Source organism: Perognathus longimembris, chromosome 8 (genome assembly GCF_023159225.1).
Source record: "Perognathus longimembris pacificus isolate PPM17 chromosome 8, ASM2315922v1, whole genome shotgun sequence".
NCBI lineage: Eukaryota > Metazoa > Chordata > Mammalia > Rodentia > Heteromyidae > Perognathus > Perognathus longimembris.
Window position 1 is genome coordinate 6143846 of NC_063168.1, and position 23674 is coordinate 6167519.

A 23674-nucleotide genomic window follows, 5' to 3' on the forward strand; every position below is an offset into this window, starting at 1 on the left:
GCCTCCTCCTTCAGACTCAGGGCCAAGGAGAAAAGAGACTGAGAGCTTAAGCAAAGTGAAGAGACGATTTAGAAAACACACATTGAAATGCCACCCATAAGAAATTGCTTATTACGGCTTCACACAACCCAGATTAACTGTCCCCTTGTGAGCTGTTGAGGTGGGTGCTTGTAATTTCATGTTGCCTGGCTAGCCATTTTCAAAGGTAAGCTGACCATTCTCACCCCTGGAGCAGGTCCACGCTGCTCTGGACCAAACCTTCCCGTGTTCCACCATATCCAACTGGCCCCACCTGGTGGCCAGAGATCGCAAACAGAGGCAGCTCTCCTGCATCACATCCTGGCCTCCACCATTCCCCCGCCACTGCCTCTAAAAGCATCATTCTGCTTATGGAAATGAACTCCAAGAAGTGGAAACAAAAGGGTGTGTGTGTGTGTGTGTGTGTGTGTGTGTGTGTGTGTGTGTGTGTGTGCTGTTTGCAGTTCTTTCTTTTCTTTCCCTCCTTTGGTTTATTCCCTGTTGTCACTGTTTTTATTTCTGTACCCTTTGTCTTGTACATGAGTCTCTGACTGGCGGAAGGGAAGGGGAATCACTGAAACGGTGGGATGCAGGGTGAGCCAATGCAACAGTGACACTCACTAGACAGGATGTTGCAAATGAACTTCACAACTTGGGGTGGGTGGGAGTGGAGGGCGGGGGAAGTGGGAGATGATGAGGGAGTGGTAATGGGAGAAATGGACTCATTGCCTGACCTATGTAACTGTAACCCCTCTGCGCATCACCTTCACAATGAAATTTAAATTAGCAAAAAGCATCATTTGGACAAAAGCCCCACGGATGTCATATCTCAGATGCAGTGTGACCCTCTAGAACTCATGTCTGCCTGCTTTAGCGCCCTCCATTTAGAGCTCTCTGAAGAAAATCTGCTCAGATTATGCCTTGAACCCAACAAAAACTTGGCTCACAAGTTTGTCACAGTTTTTCTGGGATCTGTGACATCTATATGCCTTCAGGCACATCTTGTAAGCCCCCGAGTCTGGATGCACTGAAATAACTTCCGTGTTCGCATTGTGGTTGTGTTATAGAAGCCAGGCCTGCAACCTGACCCCTAGCAATGAGGCGGCTGAGCGTGCTTCCGGTGGGTAGATCCCTTGCCCATCGTCTTCCGTTTGGGCCTCTGGTACCTACGGGAAACAGTGGCAGTCAGTCCCATTTAAAACAGTTCTATCCAGGATTCTTTATTGTGCCTCATTTTAGGTGAGTGCTTGGAACTTGTAGGAAAAATATGAATAGAGAGATTTGAAATGGTATGAATCTAAGTGATGTTTAAAGGAACAGAATAGCCTAGAAAAAGGAGGACCATCTTCAGGGTTTGATAGGAAGAGTGGGGACAGTTAGAGAAGATCAGAAAGCTTCCTTGATGACAGAGGGTTTAAGCCTGTGTGATGCGGTCTCACACAATAGATTAGGACTAACATCTGTGAACTCTTAGGATATAGCTTTTGACAGAAAGTAAAAGTCCTGTGTCTACTATTGATGCTTTCAAATAGTACAAAGTAGAAATGCTACCAAGGCTGGATGGTGTACAGAGGTTGTTGTTGTTGTTGTTGTTTTTTAAAGAAGATTTAAGCGTTAGATGAGGGATAGGTTAGGTGAGTTTACAATTCCACTTACCTCTCACAGTATCTGATTCTACGTGTAAACATTTAGTCATGGCCTTTCACAGCTGCAGTTGCCTATCAGGAGAAGCAACCAGCAGCTTTCATCTTCATCAAGAATCATTTTGCCCTTGGAAAAGCCATCCTCAGGATTCACCCCACACCACCAAATAAAAGATCGGCAAAGGATGCTACAAGAGTTCAGAGACCTTATTAGAAGATGAAGTAGTTCAGCTTACTGTTAACAACCTAGAAAACCATGCTCAAAGAGACGGTACAAGGTTTTAAAAACAGCACACACATCGTTTTAAAAAATTAATCTCAGGCATATTGACACCTCAAAACTAAACAAATGGACTGTAAAGAGACATGTTTGAAGAAAATGTGGCTTCATTTCTACTGGGTGATGTGTATGAGTATTATGACTCACATTTTGAGAATGTTATATGCTTGAAGTAAATTTTTAAAAAAAAGAGTAGACCAGGTTTTTTCATTTAATCCAGAAAACAATGTATTCTTTAGACTTTTTTCTGATTTATTCACTTTTAGGATGGTTATTGAACAAACCTGGTGTAAGGCCTTTGAGCTGTTGTACAATATATAATGTATATATTATATAGTAAGTGATAAAGCCCTTTATACTTTTGAGAATTATATTGCTATGGATATTCATGATTTTCCAAGCATATATTTGAATATCTAAGGTACAAATCTGGACCCCCAAATATTATTTTCTACTCCAAAAAGTGCCCAGGAGAAATTAAGAGGTTAATTACTACTTCGATGATTTACCAGAGAAATCTCCGTGGTTCTTTATAACTGTGACTTACATAACTTCAAAGTGTATATCAAGTTGTCTGTGAGGATGTCGTAGTCATTCTTGACTAAAGAGCAGCTTGTTCGGACACTTAAGGTTTGGAGTCAATGCTGTCAATGACTTCATGGCTGTGCTCTCTTCTTTCCACCCAATAGCAATCATGAACACCAGCGCCAGCTCCTGAGCTGTCTCTTTATAGTCAGGGGAAGGTCAGCTATTTTTTGATCCCCTTGGGAGAAAGACAGCGCCTCAATCTGTTTCTTAAAATAGCCAGCCATTCTCAGCTGTGGGGCTGGAGCCCCTCCAGGAAAGAGCAAAGGGAATACAAATCCACCAGCGGGTGTGAGAAGCCACCAAAACATGAGCCGCGACAGTCTTCTCCTAGATTCTGCCTACTCAAGGATCTTATTCTTTTTCATAGCTATTGTTGAGAGGTTAACTACCATCTAATTTTTTTTAAAAAATTTTATTTGACAACAAACCACTGGATTGAAAATGAAGCTCAACATCGCCATCTTCTTTGGGGCCATCTTCGGTGCTTTGGGGGTCTTACTGTTTTTGGTGGCTTTTGGATCAGATTATTGGCTTCTCGCAACCGAAGTGGGGAAGTGTTCAGGTGAACAGAATGTGCGTTTCTTCTTCTAAGCATTGGGGTGCTGGGTAGGGGTGAAGACGGATTTCATGCCTCTTCTTGAAGTCAGAGAATAGCATAGCAGTGTGTGTGTGTGGGGGGTGGGGTGTCTCTATTTCTTTTCTATAAGAAATGGGTATTGGGGATCGAAGACATTTCTTTAAAAAGTTCCTCGATGCAATAATTTCGATTTTATTCCTTGGGATGACCTCAAGTTCCCTCATTTGTCTTCTGTGCAGATAGAGAATGTCACTTTCCACCACGAAGGATTCTTCTGGAGGTGTTGGTTTAATGGGATTGTGGAAGAGAATGACTCCAATGTCTGGAAGTTCTGGTATAGTAAGTACAATTTACTTTCTTTTGTCCCTTGTCTCTGAAACAAAAACAAACAGCTTCTTACCTAGTATCTATCACTTACAGAGGACTAGTTTCCTAACTATAACATCTCAACACTGTGTCTTCAAAGGAAGAGCTTCCTTTCCAGACATAATGTTTGTAGAAATTAGAAAGTTTTCAACCATATGAGAGAAGTGTGAGTATTTATGGGAAAACAACAAAAATCTATCTACCTATCTATAATATACCTATCTCTATATATGTAGTGTGCATGTGTGTGATGTTTGCATATATATAATTTAATATTCAGTACTTTGAACTAACAAAACAGATATTATCTATAGAATTTCCTTTTCAAATGTCTGTTATTACCCTGTTGCTAATAACCATTCCTTTTTAGCAACAGACACTAGAAATCTCAAATGTAAGAAAATCCAGAAGTAAAGGTATTATTTTGTATTCATGGCCTCAAAGTTTAAAAAAGATCTTTGTGTGTGTAATGAAACTTAATTACTCCCAGCCACAGATGAAAGCCTGTATATGTGAGCTTTACCTAAGTTTGTAAGCAATATCTAGAAATGCCTTGCTTTTGATGTTTGTGTTTTTGTATAGAAACTTTAAAGTTCCTTTTTGAAGTTGAATAACTTTATAAGACTATGATTCACTGTTTCAACTGTATTTCTTATCTTGTATTAATCTTTGAAAAATCAATTCATTTTATTGTCTTCATAATGAAAGACTTGATTATTGGCCTAAGTTTATAATGGGTTGAAATTTTTAGTCTTTTATCAAACACTCCTATGAAAAAAAATCAAAGTATGTATTTACACAATAGTTGAAATTATGAAACATGTAGGAAGAACGTAAGGCCAACAGAAGACTTCAGAAAGCAGATGGCAAGTCATTATATAGGAAAGGATAAAGTAGTGAGGGCTAGAACAAAGGGGTGGAAAACCTGTGTAGTAGGTAGAGCCCTGGTGTTCCCACCCCAGTACTCTTGAGAAAGGAGAAGAAATGGACAAAGTAGAAATAAAGTAACATTTCAAAAGAAATACCTAGTAGACCATCTTACTTTGACATCTTATTTTGAGTTAGAGAATAGGTACAGTTTGAAAGGCAATTCAGGAAATTCAATTGAAATGTAGACTTTTGGGTTGGAGAATAGGTACAATTTGAATGGCAATTCAGGAAATTCAATTGAAATGTAGACAGGTGAAAAGAAGTCAGACCCTGTAAGAGAAAGATCATACCAAGAGACATAGGGATTAGAAATAGCGAACAGGAACATAAATGAACCATCATGACTCCAATTTGAATTCCATACTATGCCATTTGTATTTATTCTAGTCCATTGCATCATAGAGCTAGCTAGATGTTCAAGGGAAATTCGCTGTCAAAGTCCTCTGCCCTATTTAGTAAGAATTTTTGTCCCTCGTAACACAACTCTCTGATTTTGTTGTTGGAACTGACCATTTGTTTTGTTTCTTTACCCTTTGGCTCTTGTATTTTGTTCCATTAGGAATGAGCCATTGTTGCTTGAGCTTGTCAGTAATAAATACCATTGCTTTGCTGCTCTTTCCAGCTAATCAGCCACCATCCAAGAACTGCACACACGCCTACCTGTCGCCGTACCCCTTCATGAGAGGCGAGCACAATTCAACCTCCTATGACTCTGCAGTTAGTAAGTACTCTGTCCTCCTGGTACCACTGACACGGACTTGCTTTTCTTCAGGCTGTCTGCCACAGCATTCTGGTGGTCATGAAAAGTAATTTAATACCCGCAATTCCCATACTGTAACTGCTACTTGTCTTTGAAAAGTCAAAGATGGGGCTGGGGATATGGCCTAGTGGCAAGCGTGCCTGCCTCATATACATGAGGCCCTGGGTTCGATTCCCCAGCACCACATATACAGAAAATGGCCAGAAGCGGCGCTGTGGCTCAAGTGGCAGAGTGCTAGCCTTGAGCAAAAAGAAGCCAGGGACAGTGCTCAGGCCCTGAGTTCAAGCCCCAGGACTGGCCAAAAAAGAAAAAGAAAAGTCAAAGATGTTATTTTTAATACCCTGTTTATAAGTTTAATTGAACCACTTGGCCTACAAGAAGTTGAGTTTTTATGATTCACATTTTTGCTCATAAAATTAATGTTTTAAGATGTGTTTGTGGTTATGAATATAGTAATGTCTATTGGGAAGAATTGCTTCTCCAGGTGTTAACTGACCTAAGACTAGTTTTATAAATGAAAATATTACAAGATACATCTTAACTCTAAATCAGTTTTTACAATTGTTACATGAGAATATGATCATGCTAGTCACACACAAGGACTAAATGCTGTTGAGTATGACAGTCTACAGAGGAAAGAGAACCAGAAAGTATTAACTAGAAATTATACAAAAATATGATTTTCCTAACTAAAACAGAGGGTTTGTATACATTATCAATACAAAAGCTATTTCAAAAAAGTACCAAATATATTTAATGCTGAGGATCAACTTACATTAGTAAGAATTCTCCAAAGAAAGAGATTCAATAGCTTAAATATATGACACACACACTATATACACACACACACACATATATATATACATATACCTATACATATACATACACACACATATATAGGGATATATATACACATATACCTATACATACACACACGCACATGCACACACACACACACACACACACACAATTTGTTCCCTATTACCGTGGGATCCCTCAATAGCCCAATGGATACCAAACTTCTCAGATCCTGAAGACCCTGATATAAATTAGCATAGTATTTGCATAGAACCTGCACATAACTTTATATATTTAAATCAAGCCTAGATGACTTTTAGTACCAAATACAATGCAAATATTATGTTAAGTAGTTTCTATGCTATCTGGTTTATAGAATTGCTGTACATGCTAAGTATAGGCGGTTATTTTTGAATATTTCCATCCCATCTTGCTGAATCTATGGTTATGGAGCCCATATATATATGCATATATGTGTGTGTACTTATATATGCATATACATATATAGAAAGTGAGTGCGTGTATGTGAGAGATTAGCTTTTTATCTATCTATCTACTTAACTATCAAGAGATTGATTTTTAAAGATTTGGACTAGTGATTGTTGTGCCTGGCAAGTCTGAAGTCTGTTGAGCAAGCTGGCAGCCTAGAGATTCAGAGAAGAGGTGATTTTGCAATCTTGAATCTGAAGGCTAGAAGTTCCTTAGAAGTTTTATGTTGTAGCCTAGTGATTGAATTCCTTTTTCCCTAGGAAACTTGTCTTTGGTCTTAAAGGCCTGCAACTGGTTTGATGAGGCTCAGACACATTATGAAGAATAATCTGCTTTCTCAAAGTCAACTGATTTTTTTTTTCTCCCAGCCTGAGGCTTAAGTTGTGGCTCTGGGCACTGTCCTGAGAGTTTATGCTCAAGGCTCTACTGTTTGAGCTACAGATCCACTTCCAGATTTTTTGGTAGTTTTTCTACTCTGACTGGCTCAGTCTCCTGAGTAGCTAAGATTAAAAGGCATGAGCCACTGGCACCCGGATAGAAATCAACTGATCATAAATTCTAATCATACTTAAAAAACATCTTCATAAAACATCTAGTCTCTCTCTCTCTTTCTCTCTCTCTCCCTTTCTTTTTTTTTTTAACAACTGGAACTTGAACTCAAAGTGTCATGTTTTGAATGGCCTTTGCCTTTTCATTCAAATTTGATGCTCTACCACTCGAGCCATATTTCCAGTTCCAGAAGTTTGCTGACTAATCTGAGATAAGAGTCTCATGGATTTGTCTCCTTGGGCTGGCTTTGAACTTCAATCCTCAGATGTTGCCTCCTGAGTAGCTAGGATTTTGGATGTCAGCCACTGGCACCTGGCAAACATCTAAGATTATATTTGCTCACTCACTGGGAACCATAGTCTAGCCAAGTTGACACATAACATTAACCATCACAGAACATAACAAATCTGTACTTTTATGTTTTTATCAAATAGGCATTCCTGTACATTATAACTTTGTTTTATGTTTGTGACCGGCGGTAGCATTTGTCCTTATTGCATAAACACTGTTATAGACAGGAAAAGAGATGAGATCTTCTGTAGCTGGGCATCTCCACTCAGGATCCTGTGGTTCATAGACTGTGGCTCTTGGTCTTGAAAATCTGTGTGGTATGGGCATTCTTTCCACTAAAAACTGCACAAGGCACCTCACATTTGTCGGTAGCAGTTGTGTTGGGCACAATGTGGGCACTTACTGGCAGGAGAAGATATGATAGCACAGACAATAGCAAAATTAATCAGTTGTATTTAGAGAAGTTTCAACGATACCTTCGTCAAAGGAAGGACAGAATGAGATTTCCAGAATAGCAGGTAGTTACATTGACATTGTTGTTTTGTATTTGTTGAGGTCCTTCAATGAGAGAGCAAGCATAGGCCACATATATATAAAACGAAATCTACATATTTGAAAAACCTTCAAATTAAGGAGATAGTGAAGAACTAGTAAATCAAGGTAACATAATCTCTGCATAATAATTATGATGGAGAGGGATGGTAAATGCATGTCAGAGAAATTATACTGCAATTACACTTAGAAGATTATGTAGCACTGCATATATAATTAGTGTGTCAGTTTTTGGATCTAGTGATAAAACCAGTTCCAATTTTTTTTTAATTTATCAAACTCTTTTTTGGCATAGATATTGTAACTCCTTATTCACATAAAGGAATTTTATCAAGCACTTTGAATAAAAATGACTAAGATATTCAAAGATAGGTCCTACAACCAAAATAGTACATGAGTTTCATTTATCCTCATAATAATATAGAAAAGTATCTGAGATTTTTCTTTGTTTGTTTCCTGTATAAAAAAGAATGCCATAGCATTCACCAAATTTCTTTTCTGTGTGTTTCCTAGTTAGTGAAACTACATGGTTGTCACAAGACTCCCACAACTACTATTTATTTCTTTGTAGATTCATGGTTTTCAGACATATACTTACCAAGTTACTTTCAGTAAATTGAAAATGTTTTTTAATAAACTTTGATGTATTATGGTTTGGGAAATTGCTGGTAAAATGTGTTCAACTAAATTTTTTTAGTAACAATTGGCCCATGCCAAATTCAGTGATCTATGACTGGAATGATTCCTTTAAAATCATTCCACATCATTCTACTGATGACATAAGAGACTGAGACTTTGAGAATCATGGATGCTGTCTTTATACACCTTATTATTATCAGAAAAATGCAAATATCCAGGCCTCTTGTTTCTGTTTTATTGACAATCTTGTAAACTACAATCAGTGCATAGTCCAAATAGAAGCATATGTCTCCTACGTGTACTTCAATGAAAGGTCAAATTAAACCTCTACCAGATTGTTCTGCCTTTCCATTGGAATATGACTTGTGTGCAGAGTTGTTTTGAATCCCTAACTTCCTTTAAACTCTCAGTTTCATATACTCTCAAATCTAGCTGTTGGAGTGACTTTTTCTGCTTAGAAAGGTGGCTCAGTTCTCCAAATTGTTTTAGAGCTAGGCTTGTGTATTTTGGAGTTCATTAGGCAATTCTATTACTGTAGAAATTTCCCAGAATTAGATTTATTTTTCTGGATTGCTTCATGTTTACATTCAGTGACAGTTTGCTTCCTGGGTATCATTTGGTAATGATATGCTAGATATAAATTAATTTTCAAGATGATTCAATAGTGAATGAATGAGTTTTCCTCTTCTTAATGTCCCCATAGACTGACCACATACACACATCTCTCTATCATCTATTTATTTATCTATCTATCTGTTGTTATACTTAGCTATAATTGTTTACTTCTTTTACCTTTCTTTTTCTTCTAGCTTCCTCATTATACAGAACATAACTGATTCATATTTTACCCTATGACTTAGTGTGTTTGGTCATTGGGGGATACTTCAAAAATTTCATGCAGAATGACTTCTGGCAAAAATTACTTAGTATTTGCAACAATAAACCACTTTTTAATGTTTCAAGTGGAAAAATTTAGCACTGAATGACATATTTCATTCTGTTCTTATTTGGGGGACTTGAACCCAGGAATTCATACTTGCTAAGCATTGGCTCTCCCACTGAGGTCCCAGTTTTCATGTTAAGTAGCATGTATTGAACAGAATCTCATCTGGGTGAGTTACAACAAAAAATGCACACAAGAAAACATAGCCCTCCTGACCTTACAGATCCGCAGTCTGTTTCTCACAGGCATTGGGGACTTCTGCATAGTCCATGACCTCTCCGGGAATGTTGTTTCTCTCTCTCTGCCCTCCTCCTTTCCAGTCTCTAACCAATCAGCTTTGTCCTTCCAGCTAGTACAAACTTGTGTCCTGAGGAGGCATTCTTGGGTGTCCCCCAAACTGGCTGACACTTGGATGGAGCCGGGTTCTCCTTTGTAAAAGGATTGATTGATTTGACAATTCACAACACATATTTTCATCATTTGCTTTTATAATTATTTTGTTCCTTTATTTTCTTCTCCATTCAATGCCATGCTCAATGCAAGTGGGAGGTTACTGTCTCGTAATTATTTTGGATCCACTCTACACAAAATGTTCACTGAGCATTGCGGGGGACAGCCCATTACCACACTGAACTGTGATGTGGATACCAATGCCTAGAGTAACTATTGACATGTGTTTGGGTTTCTAAACACATACTACATGGATCCAGCTTGCTCTTAAAATTTTTCTTGTGTGCATTTTTGTAATTTTCAGTCTTCATTTTTTTGTGTTCAACTCTCAGCTGTCCTTTATTGTCAGTGCTTATTTATCTAGTGTTCTTTTCCAGTTTTCTTTTTTTAAGCGTTAAGAGATGAGTTGAGTTGAATGATAGGAGACTGACAGAAGGAAGTCAGCTTGGTGACTTTTAGCTGCTATCAGTCAGCCTGTACTAGGAGGCAAGTAACAACAAAAGACTGAAATTTTAGAATGAAATAAAAAACATTATTTTCTTCCTACAAGGAAACTAGAGGCAGCTGCCGTAAAGGGGTTGTGGAGGACTTAAGCTCTTTCAAGCAGACAGTCATCTCCACGGTGTACTAACTTCCACAAAGCAGCCGTGTGCCTAGAATTGTCCGTGGGTTTCTGCCAATGATTTCTTCATCAGGACGCTGATACATGTCCCTTCGGCTGAGACATGGAGCTTTGGGCTTTCTAGCCAAATGAGGAGAAGGGAGGAAAGCTGGCAGTGAGTGAGTCATCCAAAATACTCCAACTTAGGGCTGGGATCATAATTCTCATAAAAACTTCTTTCTTCCATGTCATAACTTGCAGCCCTCTGCTCTGTCCAGATCTCTGCTGGTTCTCTTAGATTATTGGACAATGCTGGCTCTTTGCCTAGCAGTGTACTTTCTCCAGTAAGGGAAATCATCCCGTTTTTTGTTTGTTTGTTTGCACATGTTGCCACCTGAAGATCTTCCCCAGTCTTCTTTCTTCCTTCTTTTCCCCCAAGAGAATAGACAAAGAAGCCCAGACCCTCAGAAAGGGCGTGGCAACAGAATGCACTGAATCTGAAACCTCGCACAGGGCTGGGCAGAGAGTGGGCAGAGAGAAAGCTGAGACCTTTGCAATTATCCAACACTTGACTTGGCCTAGCTACCAGAAAAGCACATCATAACAAAAACAAGCCTCGCACACACATGCACACACTCACACACACTTGTCTTACTATGCGAGGGAAAGCTGAATACAACTTAAAACTAAGCAGGGAGGTCCACGAGATGCTTATCTCTAACCACTGAAAAGGCGGTAGTGGAACTGTGGCTCAAGTGGTAGATAATTAGCCATGAGCTGAGAAGTTAAGGGACAGAAACCAGGCCCTGAGTTCAAGCCCCATTACCAGCCACACACACACACACACACACACACACACACACACACACACACGGGAAATAATTCCACCTTTAAAGTTTATCTTAAAATGTGCAATTAATGCAGGCGGATTGTGTTGAACACATACGTGTCAAATGCTAAAAGAAATTACTACTCTGAAGTAAGGCCTTACTATTATAAATAATATGTAGAAAGTTGTGCAAAATATTAATTTATTATTACCTTTATCGTATACTAAATGTGTTTGTTTTTTTTTTTACAAAGATAGTAAAGTTTTTAATTAAAATGGAAATACCTTAAGGTTGAGATCTAGCACTGACATAGGAGTTGTGGCGATCTAGTGACCTGCTCCCTGCATCCAACAGTCTCTCTGGATGCCTCATTCCGTCTCCCCTAGCAGATTTATGTTTTGGAGTAACTGGGTCTAATTTATCAGTTTTTTTTTCAATGTATTCATTAGCAACTTGGGGAATTGTTTTAAATGTACTCTTTTTTCTAAACTCTTCAACTGCTTTAGTTTTGAAGAAGAAGCATGCTTGGAAACACCTAATGGAAAATGCCATCTAGTCTTCTTTTCCTTATAAAAGCCAAGTGCCTAGATATTCAAAGGTGTGTTGTCAGTTTCATTTCCTGCTACTTGTTCAAACGTTTGGGATTGCACAGCCACGAGGGAAGATCCAACGGGGAAGGAAGTTCCCAGGAGGCTGTGGGGCTCGGTTAGCAGCTGGCTATTCACATGGGATCCAGTGTGGTCCGCGGGCAGTTCAGGTGTGTCGGCCGCTATACAGGACCCACCTGAACTTTAGGTATGGATTCATTGCATACTTCCAGGACTGTACATCAGAGTTAGAATAAAAAAATTCTTTTAGAGAGTTTGTTATTATATATTATCTGCAATCTATTCATGAGCTTCCCAAGCTAGGTTTCCAATCTATGCAATATCTTTCCAATCACAGGATATGATTCATTTCTGAAAATTGTGCTGTGTAGTTACTTTCTTTGGGGAAGAACAGATTCCCCCTGTAAGGAGCCTTTGAGTAATATCTATGGCAAAGTCTGCCACACTCACAAGTAGACTTCTCCTCTCTTGATAGGAATTTCCCAGAGCTGTACAGCTGGGGTTTTCAACATTAGGGTGCGTGTGCGTGTGTGTGTGTGTGTGTGTGTGTGTGTGTGTGTCAAAATACTTTGTATACGTTGCCACTTAGAAGGCCCCGTTACATTGCAGGATGTTTAGCAGTATTCCTGGCTTCAACCCATTAGATGTGAGTAGCAACCCCTCCATTGTGACAATGACAAATGTCTCCTCACATTGACAGGTGACGGGGGGTGGGGGTGGGGTTAGGCAACCTTGACATCTGCTCCTAAAATATCAAGTCCAAGCCCTTTGGAAGCTTAATTGCCCTTCAGCATCTGTGGGGAAGTAGTTCTGAGACCATTCATGGAATCCAAAATCCATGGATTGATAAGTATTCTAGTATGAAATGATATCTTATTTGAATATAACATACACATACCCACACATGTACCTATCCTTTCTTCTTAAAAAATTCTAAATGATTTATAATGCCTTTGTCAGTGGACATAGTGTGCAAATAGTTGCTGTTTTGCATTGTTCAAAGAATAATTAATCTAAAAAAATATAATAAATGTTCATTGCAGACATATTTCTTCCTGAAACTTTTGATCCACAATTGGAACCTTTGGTTGTGGCACATGTGGAAATGGAAGGCTGACTGTATATTTGCCATACCAACATTATGTGGCCTGTTCCAATTCTGGGGTGGAAATTATATCAATGTCTCTTTGCCTTTCCCTCCTTATTTCACAAAGAATGTTCAAACCCAAAAGAAACAGGGAGCTCATTTTAAGCTCTCTTGTTCAACACCATGCCGTTGCATCTAGCTTTGGACATATTCTTAGAAGACAGGGTCAACTAGAATCATCAAAAAGATTGCTGAAACCAGCCATGAATGGCTCATTCCTGTAATCCTACCTACTTAGGAGGCTGAGATCTGAGGATCACAGTTTGAAGCCAGCCACGGCAGAAAAATCCACATGAGACTCTTATCTCCTATTAACCAGTCAAAAACAGGAAGTCCTGTGGCTCCAGTGGTAGAGTGCTATCCTTGAGCATAAAGAGGCTCAGGGACAGCGCCCAGGCCCTGAGGTCAAGCCCCACAAATGACGGGGTGGGGGGGAGATTATTGAGTACTGACTGTATTCCAGATATCACTCTGAGTGTTCCAGGATCACCCTGTCATGGAGCTTCCATTGTAGTAGTGCGCGCGGGCACACACACACACACACACACACACACACACACACACGGAATAGAAAGACAATGTAAATCAATAAAGTTCTGGAGAGAAGATGTAAAAGGTTGTAGGATGTTTGTGTTTGTGGCGGAAGTGTCAGTGCTGAGCACCAGGGTGAATGAGGGCACGCGAGGAGAGGAGGAGAGTGATTGATGTCGGTAGTGAGCAGGAGAGCCTGGGCGGAGGGTGGGCTCTGCTGTTCAGGTGAGCTCCGTGAACAGCTTGCCTGGTGTCTCTTCCGGGAACAAGATGGCTGAGACACAGACAACGTGTAGCACAGAAATGGGCTTGTGGGAAGGGTCTGTGGGAAGTACAAGCCACCTCATCAGCTAACAGCCTGTGTGCTGGCTTCTTAATCTCTCCTTTGTAAAGGGATGTATAAACACTACCCACCTCATAGAGATGTTATGCAAATGGAGAGAGATGATAATTCAAGTGCTTAGCAAAGTGGCTTTCAGATCCTTCGTATTCAATAAATGTCAACTATTTCTGTGGTGCACCAGTTTGGAGCACCAGAAGAAGACAGCATCAGTCCGCAGGCATTTATCATAATTTCTCCCTAGTGAATTGCTCCCTGTTCTGCTCTCTGAAGTCTCTCTCTCTCTCTTTCTCTCTCTCTCTCTCTTTCTGTGTGTGTGTGTGTGTGTGTGTGTGTGTGTGTGTGTGTAGGCACACCAAATAGCTGGTTGACTTACTGACATGGATAAGAGCTTAAAAATTAATGTCCACTGTTATTATATTCTCACCATCATCTCAATACTGAATTGGCAAGCATTTGTCACTTTTTACCCAGTAATATTGACTGAAATCCACTCACCAAATATTTATTGAAGAAATTCGATGAGCCAAATCCTCTGAGTCTGGGGAGCAGGGGTAAAGGGCCTGCACTGGTGGAGGCGAGTTGGTGCCCTGGAAAAGCAGAGCACAGGGGAGCAGCTCAAGACTAGCAGGCTGGGCGGCAGGGATTCATCTAACTCTAGTCCCTCTGAGAAAGTGACATCTGGGTGAGACCAGAGGAAAGTGAGGGAGCCAGCCACGGGACAACCACAAGAAGATGGTTCTGGGTGGGCCAACACAGGATGTGACGACCTAGAGGATAAGATATGCCAGATGAGTGCCCAGAACAGGAGCTAAGCCAACCGGGCTGGTAGAGAGGGAGGGGAAAGAAGGAGCAAATAGGGATCAGTTAGGCTGGGCCATTGCAAGGGAGTTGGCTGGGATTTTTAAATCAGAGGAAGACTAAAGAATTCTTTCTGTCTGATATATACTTTAAAGAGGATTTACCAGCCTGTTTTGCTAAAATGTAGAAGGCAAGGATGAAATCAGGGACCACTTAAGATATTTTTCTCTGTTCCAAATGGCTAAGAATAGCATATCAAGAGGTGAAGATTCATCTAATTCTAGTATGGTATGTACTGTTAAAAGTTTCTAACAATTCTATGAAAATCTATTAAGTAAAGGTCACTTATAAAACCAAAAATAAACAAAAATAGCATATATATAATATGCAAAATGTCTTAAAGATATTTTATCAGCCAAACATTTTTAAATGCTTCTAGGGAAAAAGAATATAATGATTCTATATATTGCTACCACCCAGCTTCAGTGATTACCAATAAATATATTTTGTTTGCTCTCTCTATATGACTCACACAGTATGAATGAGCATGTGTGTGTGTGTGTGTGTGTGTGTGTGTGTGTGTGTGTGTTCCTACGGCTTGAACTTAGAGCTCTGAGCATTTGTGCTCAAGGCTAGCCCTCTACCACTTGAGCCACAGCTCCACTTCCAGCTTTTTGGTAGTTAATTGGAGATAAGATTCTCACAGACTTTGCTGCCTGGGTTGGCTTTAAACTGCATTTTCAGCCTCCTGATTAGCTAGGATTGCAGAAAGAACCAGGCTTCCCATAGTATTATTTTCAAAACAAACTCTAGGTTGCAAAGATGACACAGAGGCCCCATGCTATTTCATTCCTCTCATCATTTACACCTTCCAGTGCCACAGTACAGTACCCAAGCCATAAAACCAACATTGTGGATATTGCCTATGTCTTTTATTATGAGTAGGGTTACGTGGTGTGATCAGCACTCCACAAGCAAGACACTGAGCTATTCTATTCCATCAAATTCTTTCTTGTTATTCTTTTTTGTGTGGCACTCTACCACTTGAACCAGGCTTCTAGTCCTGAATTTTCTGGTTAATTTGGAAATGGCATCTAGAAAATTTTTCTGCTTGTTTTTGAACCATTATCCTCTAGATATCAGCCTCTTGAGTAGATAGGATTACAGGTAAGACTACTGGTACCTGGTCCATTTCCTTTTTATAGTCACATCTTCCTTTATCAATGCCAACCCTTAGCTACCATTCATCTATGACAAGAGTTCATCATTTCAATAATGTTATGCAATAGAAACATACACAGCATAATCTCTGCATTTATTGTATTCTTGGTGCCCATGAACTTTACTTTTTCCTTGAATTTGTGATGATTTTTTTTCATTGTAAAGCTGCGCTTTTAGAAAGTCATATCGCAATTACATTTTTTTTTCATTCCAGTCTGCTTTTCCTGACCCCCTAGTAAGGTACGGGTTGGGCTTCGTTGAAACCAGCCTGCCTGGGAAAGGCTCCATCCAAGGCCCATCCACAGCCTGCACTGATGTAGGAGTGCCGGCAGCAGTGTGCAGTGGGGTGGTAGATGCCTGCTTCTCTGCAATGCCTCCTGTAACTGCCCTCATGGGCAAGGCTCTTTCTCATACATATCCTGAGGGTTAGAAACCAGGCACCTCAGCTGGTCTCTGCTGTAATGTGGAGGGTGGTCTCTTTGCCACCCAATAGGGGTAACATTTCAGCTCCTCTGGGGAGGTCGGAGGGGTGCACAGGAAATACCTTGTTACCTACTGTGGTGGGTGGAATTATATGCCACTCAAGCTTTATTTGTAGGAGTGGATATGCAGTTTTTCTCAGGCTGAGTTAGAAGGGATTTTCTTAAGTGGTGTTTTGTTTGTTTGTTTGTTTTGGCTTTGTTGTCTTGTTTCCCTTACTGATTCTGAGTCACGGATACATGGACAATAAGATGGAATCCATCAGGTGCTATTTTGGAATGCTAAAGTTCCTCGTAGATCTGTCCTTTGCTGTCCACTCTGTAGTATTCGCACTCTAGTTTATGGATAATGTCCATGGTAGTTGTACTTAGTGGAAGGAATAGGAGCATGTGGTCTACTTCACCTTCCCAGAAGTGGATGTTCCCTTTAAGTGGTTATATTCAGAAGAGACAGCTGACTGAATTTACTGATTGGTTGGGTGTGGAGTGTGGAGAAAAGGACAATGATGACTCCTTTTCATCCTTAGCAATTGGTGAGAAGAATTTATCATTAGAAGAGCTGGAGATGGCGGAGGACGCTTTGGAAGTATTTAATCAGGTTAAGTTTAAGTTATCTAGTATGCTTTTGGATTTATAGACAGGAATTTTGGAGTCATTGCATAAAGATATGTTGAAATCCATTGAGTGCGATAAGGCTGTTTTCAAAATGAGTGTAGAAAGGAGCCAAACTGGGGCTGGGAATATGGCCTAGTAGCAAGAGTGTTTGACTCATATACATGAAGCCCTGGGTTCGATTCCCCAGCACCACATATATAGAAAACGGCCAGAAGGGGCACTGTGGCTCAAGTGGCAGAGTGCTAGCCTTGAGCAAAAAGAAGCCAGGGACAGTGCTCAGGCCCTGAGTTCAAGGCCCAGGACTGGAAAAAAAAAAGAAAGAAAGGAGCCAAAGGAGGACTGGCCTCTAGGATGCTCCATTGCTAAGGGCTAAAGAGAAGGAAACAGGGCATACAAGTTGAGAAGCAAGAAGAAAAGTGGAGTGCTCTAGAAACCTGTGTTCTGTAGAGCAGGAAATGAAAACCTGGGCTGAACACTGCCAGACAGTAAGACTAAGGCACAGAGAGCTGACCCTTGGACACAGCAGGTCCATAGCAACAGAGAAAATATTTACTGCAGGATTTTACACCCTATTTCTTCTTTGTAAGGCTCACTACTGTAACTGAAGTCATAGCTCCCAGACTTGTTTCTGGGGCTCTCACAAACCAGGACCAGTCACCCATCCCCAAGAAAAGAATGATGGTAAAGTCAAGAAAGGGATTATTCTTAGTGTGGTACCAACACAGGTAGCAAAGACTGAAGGCTTGCATAGATAATGACAATAATTGATTACTGCCTCAGAATTAGTCAAAGTCTGGTCCATGTTAAGAAATTTGCGGCTACCCATAGAGGTCGTTTGACTTTTCCCAGCATGTTTATCCAGGAGGCCTCTTGTTTCAGGAAGGCAGGTTGACTCCAAGGATGACTCAGAGGAAAGGAGAAGTTCGAAAGGCAAAATGGAGATCATCGAGCCTTTGGTTGTAGGGAAATGGCTGGAATATGTGTGCTGTTTGGTGAATGGACAACTGTAAAATTTTTCAGTTGAAAATGCGTGAATTCTGTGATTATCACAGATCTTAAAATTATCCTCAGTTACTCTTGTGTCTTCAACAGTGAAGAGTTAGCATGCCCATGTGCAGGATAGAATAGGAACGGAAGCCAAAACTTAAGGTGGAAAAAGAGACAGAGAGAAAATGAAGGAAGACAATATCAAAATTGATTGCTTTTAGCTGCTCTGTGGGCATCTGCTGGCCCACATGAAGAGACAGTCCTTTATAGCAAGGGAAGTCTCTCCATCCTCATTATATTCCCACAGTTCACAACTCAAAAATGATAAACTTTAGTACTGCTTGGATTCCATTGCTAGACTGAGGAATGTGTTGTAGTGCAATGATCAACAATTGGAGTCATAAAATTCTCAGAACTACCATCTCCATTTCATAGAAGCTACTTCATATTTTCATTTCTTCTGCCTGCTTATTGAAACAACGCACCAAAAGGAAAAACAAGGCTTTCCATGTTACAAAAATTTGGCAATACCCCTATAAAATGATATTAGTTTCATTTTAATTACAGGATGGGTGTGGCATGGTGTAAACATATATGAAGCTCACCTTGAGGAGGAGGAGGAAGATCAGGAAAAAAAAATTAAAAGTTCTAGAAGAAAGAAATAAAGGAACATACGCTCCTTTATTTTTCCCTCTACCTTTCTCATTGGTAACAACCCCCCCCCACCCCAGCCTCCACCCATGCAAAACCTGATGGCATGCTTGTCCTCAGTGATCTTTGAGGTTTCATTTTTGGTGCCAGGACTAAGGCTTGAACTCAAGACCTGGGCACTGTCCTTTAGCTTTTTCCACTCACTGCTGGTGCAAAGCTAATTTCTGGCTCCTTGCCTGTTAATTAGAGATGAAAGTCTATGAACTTTCTTGCCTGGGCTGGCTTTGAACTGTGATCTTCACATCTCAGCCTCCTGAGTAGCTAGGGTTGCTGATGTGAGCCACTGGCACCTAGATATCCATGGTTTTGATACTAATAGAGTGAAGATCCATCTGACCAGAAGAAAAGACCGTTGTAATTTTACTTAGTAAGTTTTTCATATCATTGCAAGAAGGTCACAAAATTTGGCTCCAAAATCTGCCACTAGATAATGACATTCTTAATGGGGGAGAATGACAGAAGCGGTGGCATTGACCATAAGCGTGGTATTCATCACCTGACCTAGAAAATTGTAGCCCCTTTGTATAACTGCTTAACAATAGCAACAAAAATTCAATGTCTATGCACGAAGAAAAGAAAATTATATCCTATTGGAAACATCACCAAGTGCCTTCTGCTATCTCCGTGGGGCCCTTTCCCTGGCTCCAAGCTCATTATCCTTTTGAATGTGTGCACTAAGCCACTGGTGTTATGGATGGATGGGGTGTTCCAGACATTCCTTGGTCCTTTAATAGCACAGATTAGAATGCTTCCCTAGGTACATCAAAAGAGCCATGTAGAATAGGAAACTAGCAAAGACTGATTGACTGGCAGAGCAAAACACTATCAGGGGTTTGAAGGAGATATTCGAGGTGTGCAATTATGGTAAGGACCAACTAACAAGCATCAATCCACCTCAAGGGATAGAGTAGAAGTGCAGGGAAGAATTGGCTATGTAGAAGCTGCCATAACTTGTGTTTTTATCCAAGAGGAGAGGGTTACAAGTGGCGCAACTCTGAATCCTTTCTCTTGTGGACCCTGTCCAAAGGGTTTCTCATCTGTACAGTAGCTGGCTGGGTGCGGAAGTGATAGTCAGCACCTTTACGTCTCTTTGCCCCTCCAAGTGGAGGAGTCACTCATGGAATGACACATAGCGGACATCAGGCCTGTGCGACTTTGACAGGGGCTTGGTCTCCATTAAAAGACTATAGGGTCATGATCTTAACCAATGGCTCGGAGTATAGAGCATCTAGGATTTTAGAATAAAATATTGCAACTTGGGCATTTCCTCCTTCATGCTCCTGCCTAGTTACATTCCTACATTACCACCCCTGTACCATTCCCCTCTTTTGTGCTGTCTAGAGGACTAACTGTCCTAAGAAGCTTCTATCCCAAGTAGCCTGATGCAATGTGCTAAGCCAGAGTCAGGTGCTTGTGTAATGTGTCATCTCTGTTCTTTCCTTAGACTTAACAGCTAATGATCATCTCATGTACATTTCTGTCTTCTTACTGTTAAATCACATAGTTTGTGTATTTTTGAGTTATTATGGCAGGAACTGTATATCTAGCATTATCTCTGACACAAGGTAGAATTTCAATCCATTTTTGTGCATGAAGTGGGATTCCACCTGCAAGAGTGGAATTTAGCACTAATCCATTCTCTTGATAGGTGTCCTATGATACAAATACAGGGAAAATAACAAATTATGTTAGCATGATGGAATTTCTAAGCTAACTTTCCTAATGTAGAAATGATAAGAACTACTTTGAGTTATTCTTAGAGGAATATTTCCAATGTAAAAAAATAGCATTATGAAATAAAGGACCTTAAGGTTCCTTGGAAAATATGATTTCTAGGCTATTAGGGCTTTCAGAGGCAAATCATCTGAAAGATTCCTAGACCACTCTAGAATAGAATGTTTAGTAAATAAATATGTGCTGTAGCTATTTGCTATTGATTCTCTAAAAGCTATGCACACTAAGAAGGTTGCATTTTTCATATTTACAACTATATAGACAATGTGGTTTGAATGGTGTTCCTTTCATAGCTTAATATGAAGGATGGCAAGCCATCAGGTGTAGATCAGATCCTCGGGTAAAAAATGTAATTGAATGAGGATACTTCCCCTCTTCTGGCGTTTAGAGTTGGACAGCAACATGCCTAGAAATCATGGATGCTCTCGACTCATTTCCATGGCCAGGTGTTTGGATATGCGGGATGGAAGGTCACGTGGACCTTAGTCCTATTAGTACCAAGGTGCTAAGATCTCCTCCTTGGTTTCCACAGCTACTCCTTTACGAGGGGCCATTGCTCCCCTGTAGGGATTTGCGCCAATTAGAAACTCTCCAGCGACTGTATTGAGGTCTAGACCACAGATTCATTTCCTAGCTTCATTCTAGCCAATGGCCATTTCATTTCGTATTAACTTTGAGATTATGCTCCGGGTTGAGAAATAAGTTAATGATTATTTCCTCATGCATTATATTATTGAGCATCCAGTACATGCCAGGTAGAAAGAAAGCTTCTGTGTGACTAAGTAAAAATGGGCAAATCTGAAGGAGTGTACAGCCAGGAAGTGAGCATGGATATGGAAAGAGAAATTGCAATGTGGAGACTGACACGGGGCAAGAACCTGACCGAGTCCCTTGCTCAGTGCTTACCTGCACTGTAAATAGATAACATTATTGTCTCATGCTCGAGAAGGACACCGAGGCATGGAGAGATCAAATAACTTGCCAAGGTCACACAGCCAGTAGGGGTATTTCCAGCTGTAACTACACTGCTCTCCTGCTTAATTAGTCACTACACTCTATCTCTTCAAGAAGAGTAGAGTTCTCCATCGGGTTCTGAAGGACCAGTAGTATCATAGATGACCATACAGCCCAAAAAAACAAACCAAAACCAAACCCAGAGCCTGGGTGGCTTCGTGAACACATAGTTCCCCTAGTCCTGAAGGTTGGTAACCAGGACCCTGGAGATCAGCATGAGTGAGTTCTGGCAAGAGCCTTCTTCACAGGTGATTTCTCCTTGCTCCTGGCGCATCAGAGGGAAAAGCATCTCTTGCTTCCTTGCATTCCGTCATCTGGGCCTCATACGCATAGCTCATCGGGATCTATGCAATTCCCAAGGCCCCCCACCTCCAAATATGCTCACGGGGAGGGCTAGACTTCAGGAAGCAATGGGTGGGATATGCTATTTATTTGAGTTAGAGGAAAGATACTGCAAAATCCTCGAGGCCTGATAATAGCACCACACACACATACACACCAGGAACTTCTGTATAATTTCAGCATTTCTGGAGGAGGAGGAGTACCAGGATGTCAGCTAAAAGACTTAGATCGGCGCCCATTTATTTGAAAACCACAACAGAGAGGAAACTAGTAGCTGGAACCCCAAACGTCCATGAAGTAAAAACGGACCTCGCTTGTCATGTACTGGCTGTTTAAATTGGAGGAATTTCACTTACCCTCTGTGAAACACAAACTAGACATGATGGCTACAGAAAGAATGCCAGTGGTGGCTAAACGACTGTGCCAGCCCCTCACTGAAAGTAACAGCCCAGAGAGACTTGGTGTCTGCTGATTCTGTCTGGCCCCATCCCCTGATCTCCGCAGGTGAGGCTGCCTAGCAGCGAGGGCTGCCCAGTTGTGCAGGAGAGGATGACATCACACATAGCTAGCCTGAGAAAAGACTGGGATCCAAGGGTAGTCTCTACTGGCTATGAGCCACTTTTACACCACTGTGAATTCAGAAAACTGTACATTGAATCATCGTACGTTGAGATCAAATGATTTGCTTTCCTAGTCCAGTGCCCTCCGGCCTACTACCCCTACCACAGCAAAGCTGCAGCCCCTACACCTGGGAAGGTTCCCTCCCGAGCACGTGGTCCTTAGGAGAAGCAAAGAAGGTGACAAACACAGATAACCTCTGGCTTTCAGCATCCTCTCCTCTCAGGGAAGATATCTGAACTTCTCTACATTCAAGGGCTTTCCCAAGGTCACAGCCCGAGTGGAAGGGGCAGGACCTGCACCGTGAATGTCTTGCCTGGAACCTTTTGTCCATTTTTACAGTAGGAAATGAAATAAACTCAGCTGGTCTCTCAGTGTTCCTTTTGTCCCGAAAGAAGTCAATGGACCATACAGAGCACTTGCCCTGCCTGGGCACGTCGACAGTGGTAGAGTTCAGACGCGGGCACACTGTACAGCTTGTTCCTCTGCCTCTGGGCAGGCAGTCCTGTATTTTTAGCTTTGCCAGGCTCTGCCAGGACAAACAGCAACAGTGCCTGGGGGTGAAGGACAGACTTGTTGGTCTGTGAGATTCGTCTTGCCTCACGCTACAGTGACATATGTTGGAGTTCTTCCTTTTCCGCAGAGGGAGGGAGGTGAAGCGGTGAGGTGAGAGTCGTTTGGGTTTCATTTAAATCGTTTTATAACACTTCACTCAGTATGTGCCTGAGGATGTGTGGAAACAAAACTCACTTCGTACATCGAAGGAAATATATCGCAAATTTGGAAGAATGGATAACACTGACGTTTATCTTTAAGCTGTAAATAAAACATTTACATTCTGATACATAAGTACCGGAAAATAACTTATCAAAATACTATGGCTATGGAATTGTGAACCTTTGAGTTGATGTCTCTCTGTGTAGTGTCAAAGAATATTTATTGTGTAAATCACCTCATGCAAAGTCAAGAGGAAATTGTAATTTCTTAATAGAAAAACTCTTGAGGCATACAAATGAAAATCTGTAAAGACACCTTTTATCATAGCTTGTTTTAGGTTTGTCTTTTTGTTTTGTTTTGTTTTGTTTTTTTTTTTTTTTTGCCAGTCCTGGGCCTAGGACTCAGGGCCTGAGCACTGTCCCTGGCTTCTTTTTGCTCAAGGCTAGCACTCTGCCACTTGAGCCAGAGCGCCACTTCTGGCCATTTTCTATATATGTCATGCTGG

The 23674-nt window shown here is 40.9% G+C and overlaps 1 protein-coding gene across 1 annotated transcript in view; it reads left to right on the forward strand.

The window, feature by feature from the left end:
* The first annotated feature begins 2793 nt into the window (after positions 1-2793).
* The window catches only part of Tmem182 (transmembrane protein 182), a 44845-nt gene continuing 23964 nt past the window's right edge, over positions 2794-23674 (forward strand). Inside the window, exons 1-3 of the mRNA XM_048352470.1 lie at positions 2794-3102; positions 3346-3445; positions 5025-5123. Coding sequence (XP_048208427.1) covers positions 2971-3102; positions 3346-3445; positions 5025-5123 — 331 coding nt within the window. The 5' untranslated portion in view covers positions 2794-2970. The remainder of the gene's footprint in view (positions 3103-3345; positions 3446-5024; positions 5124-23674) is intronic.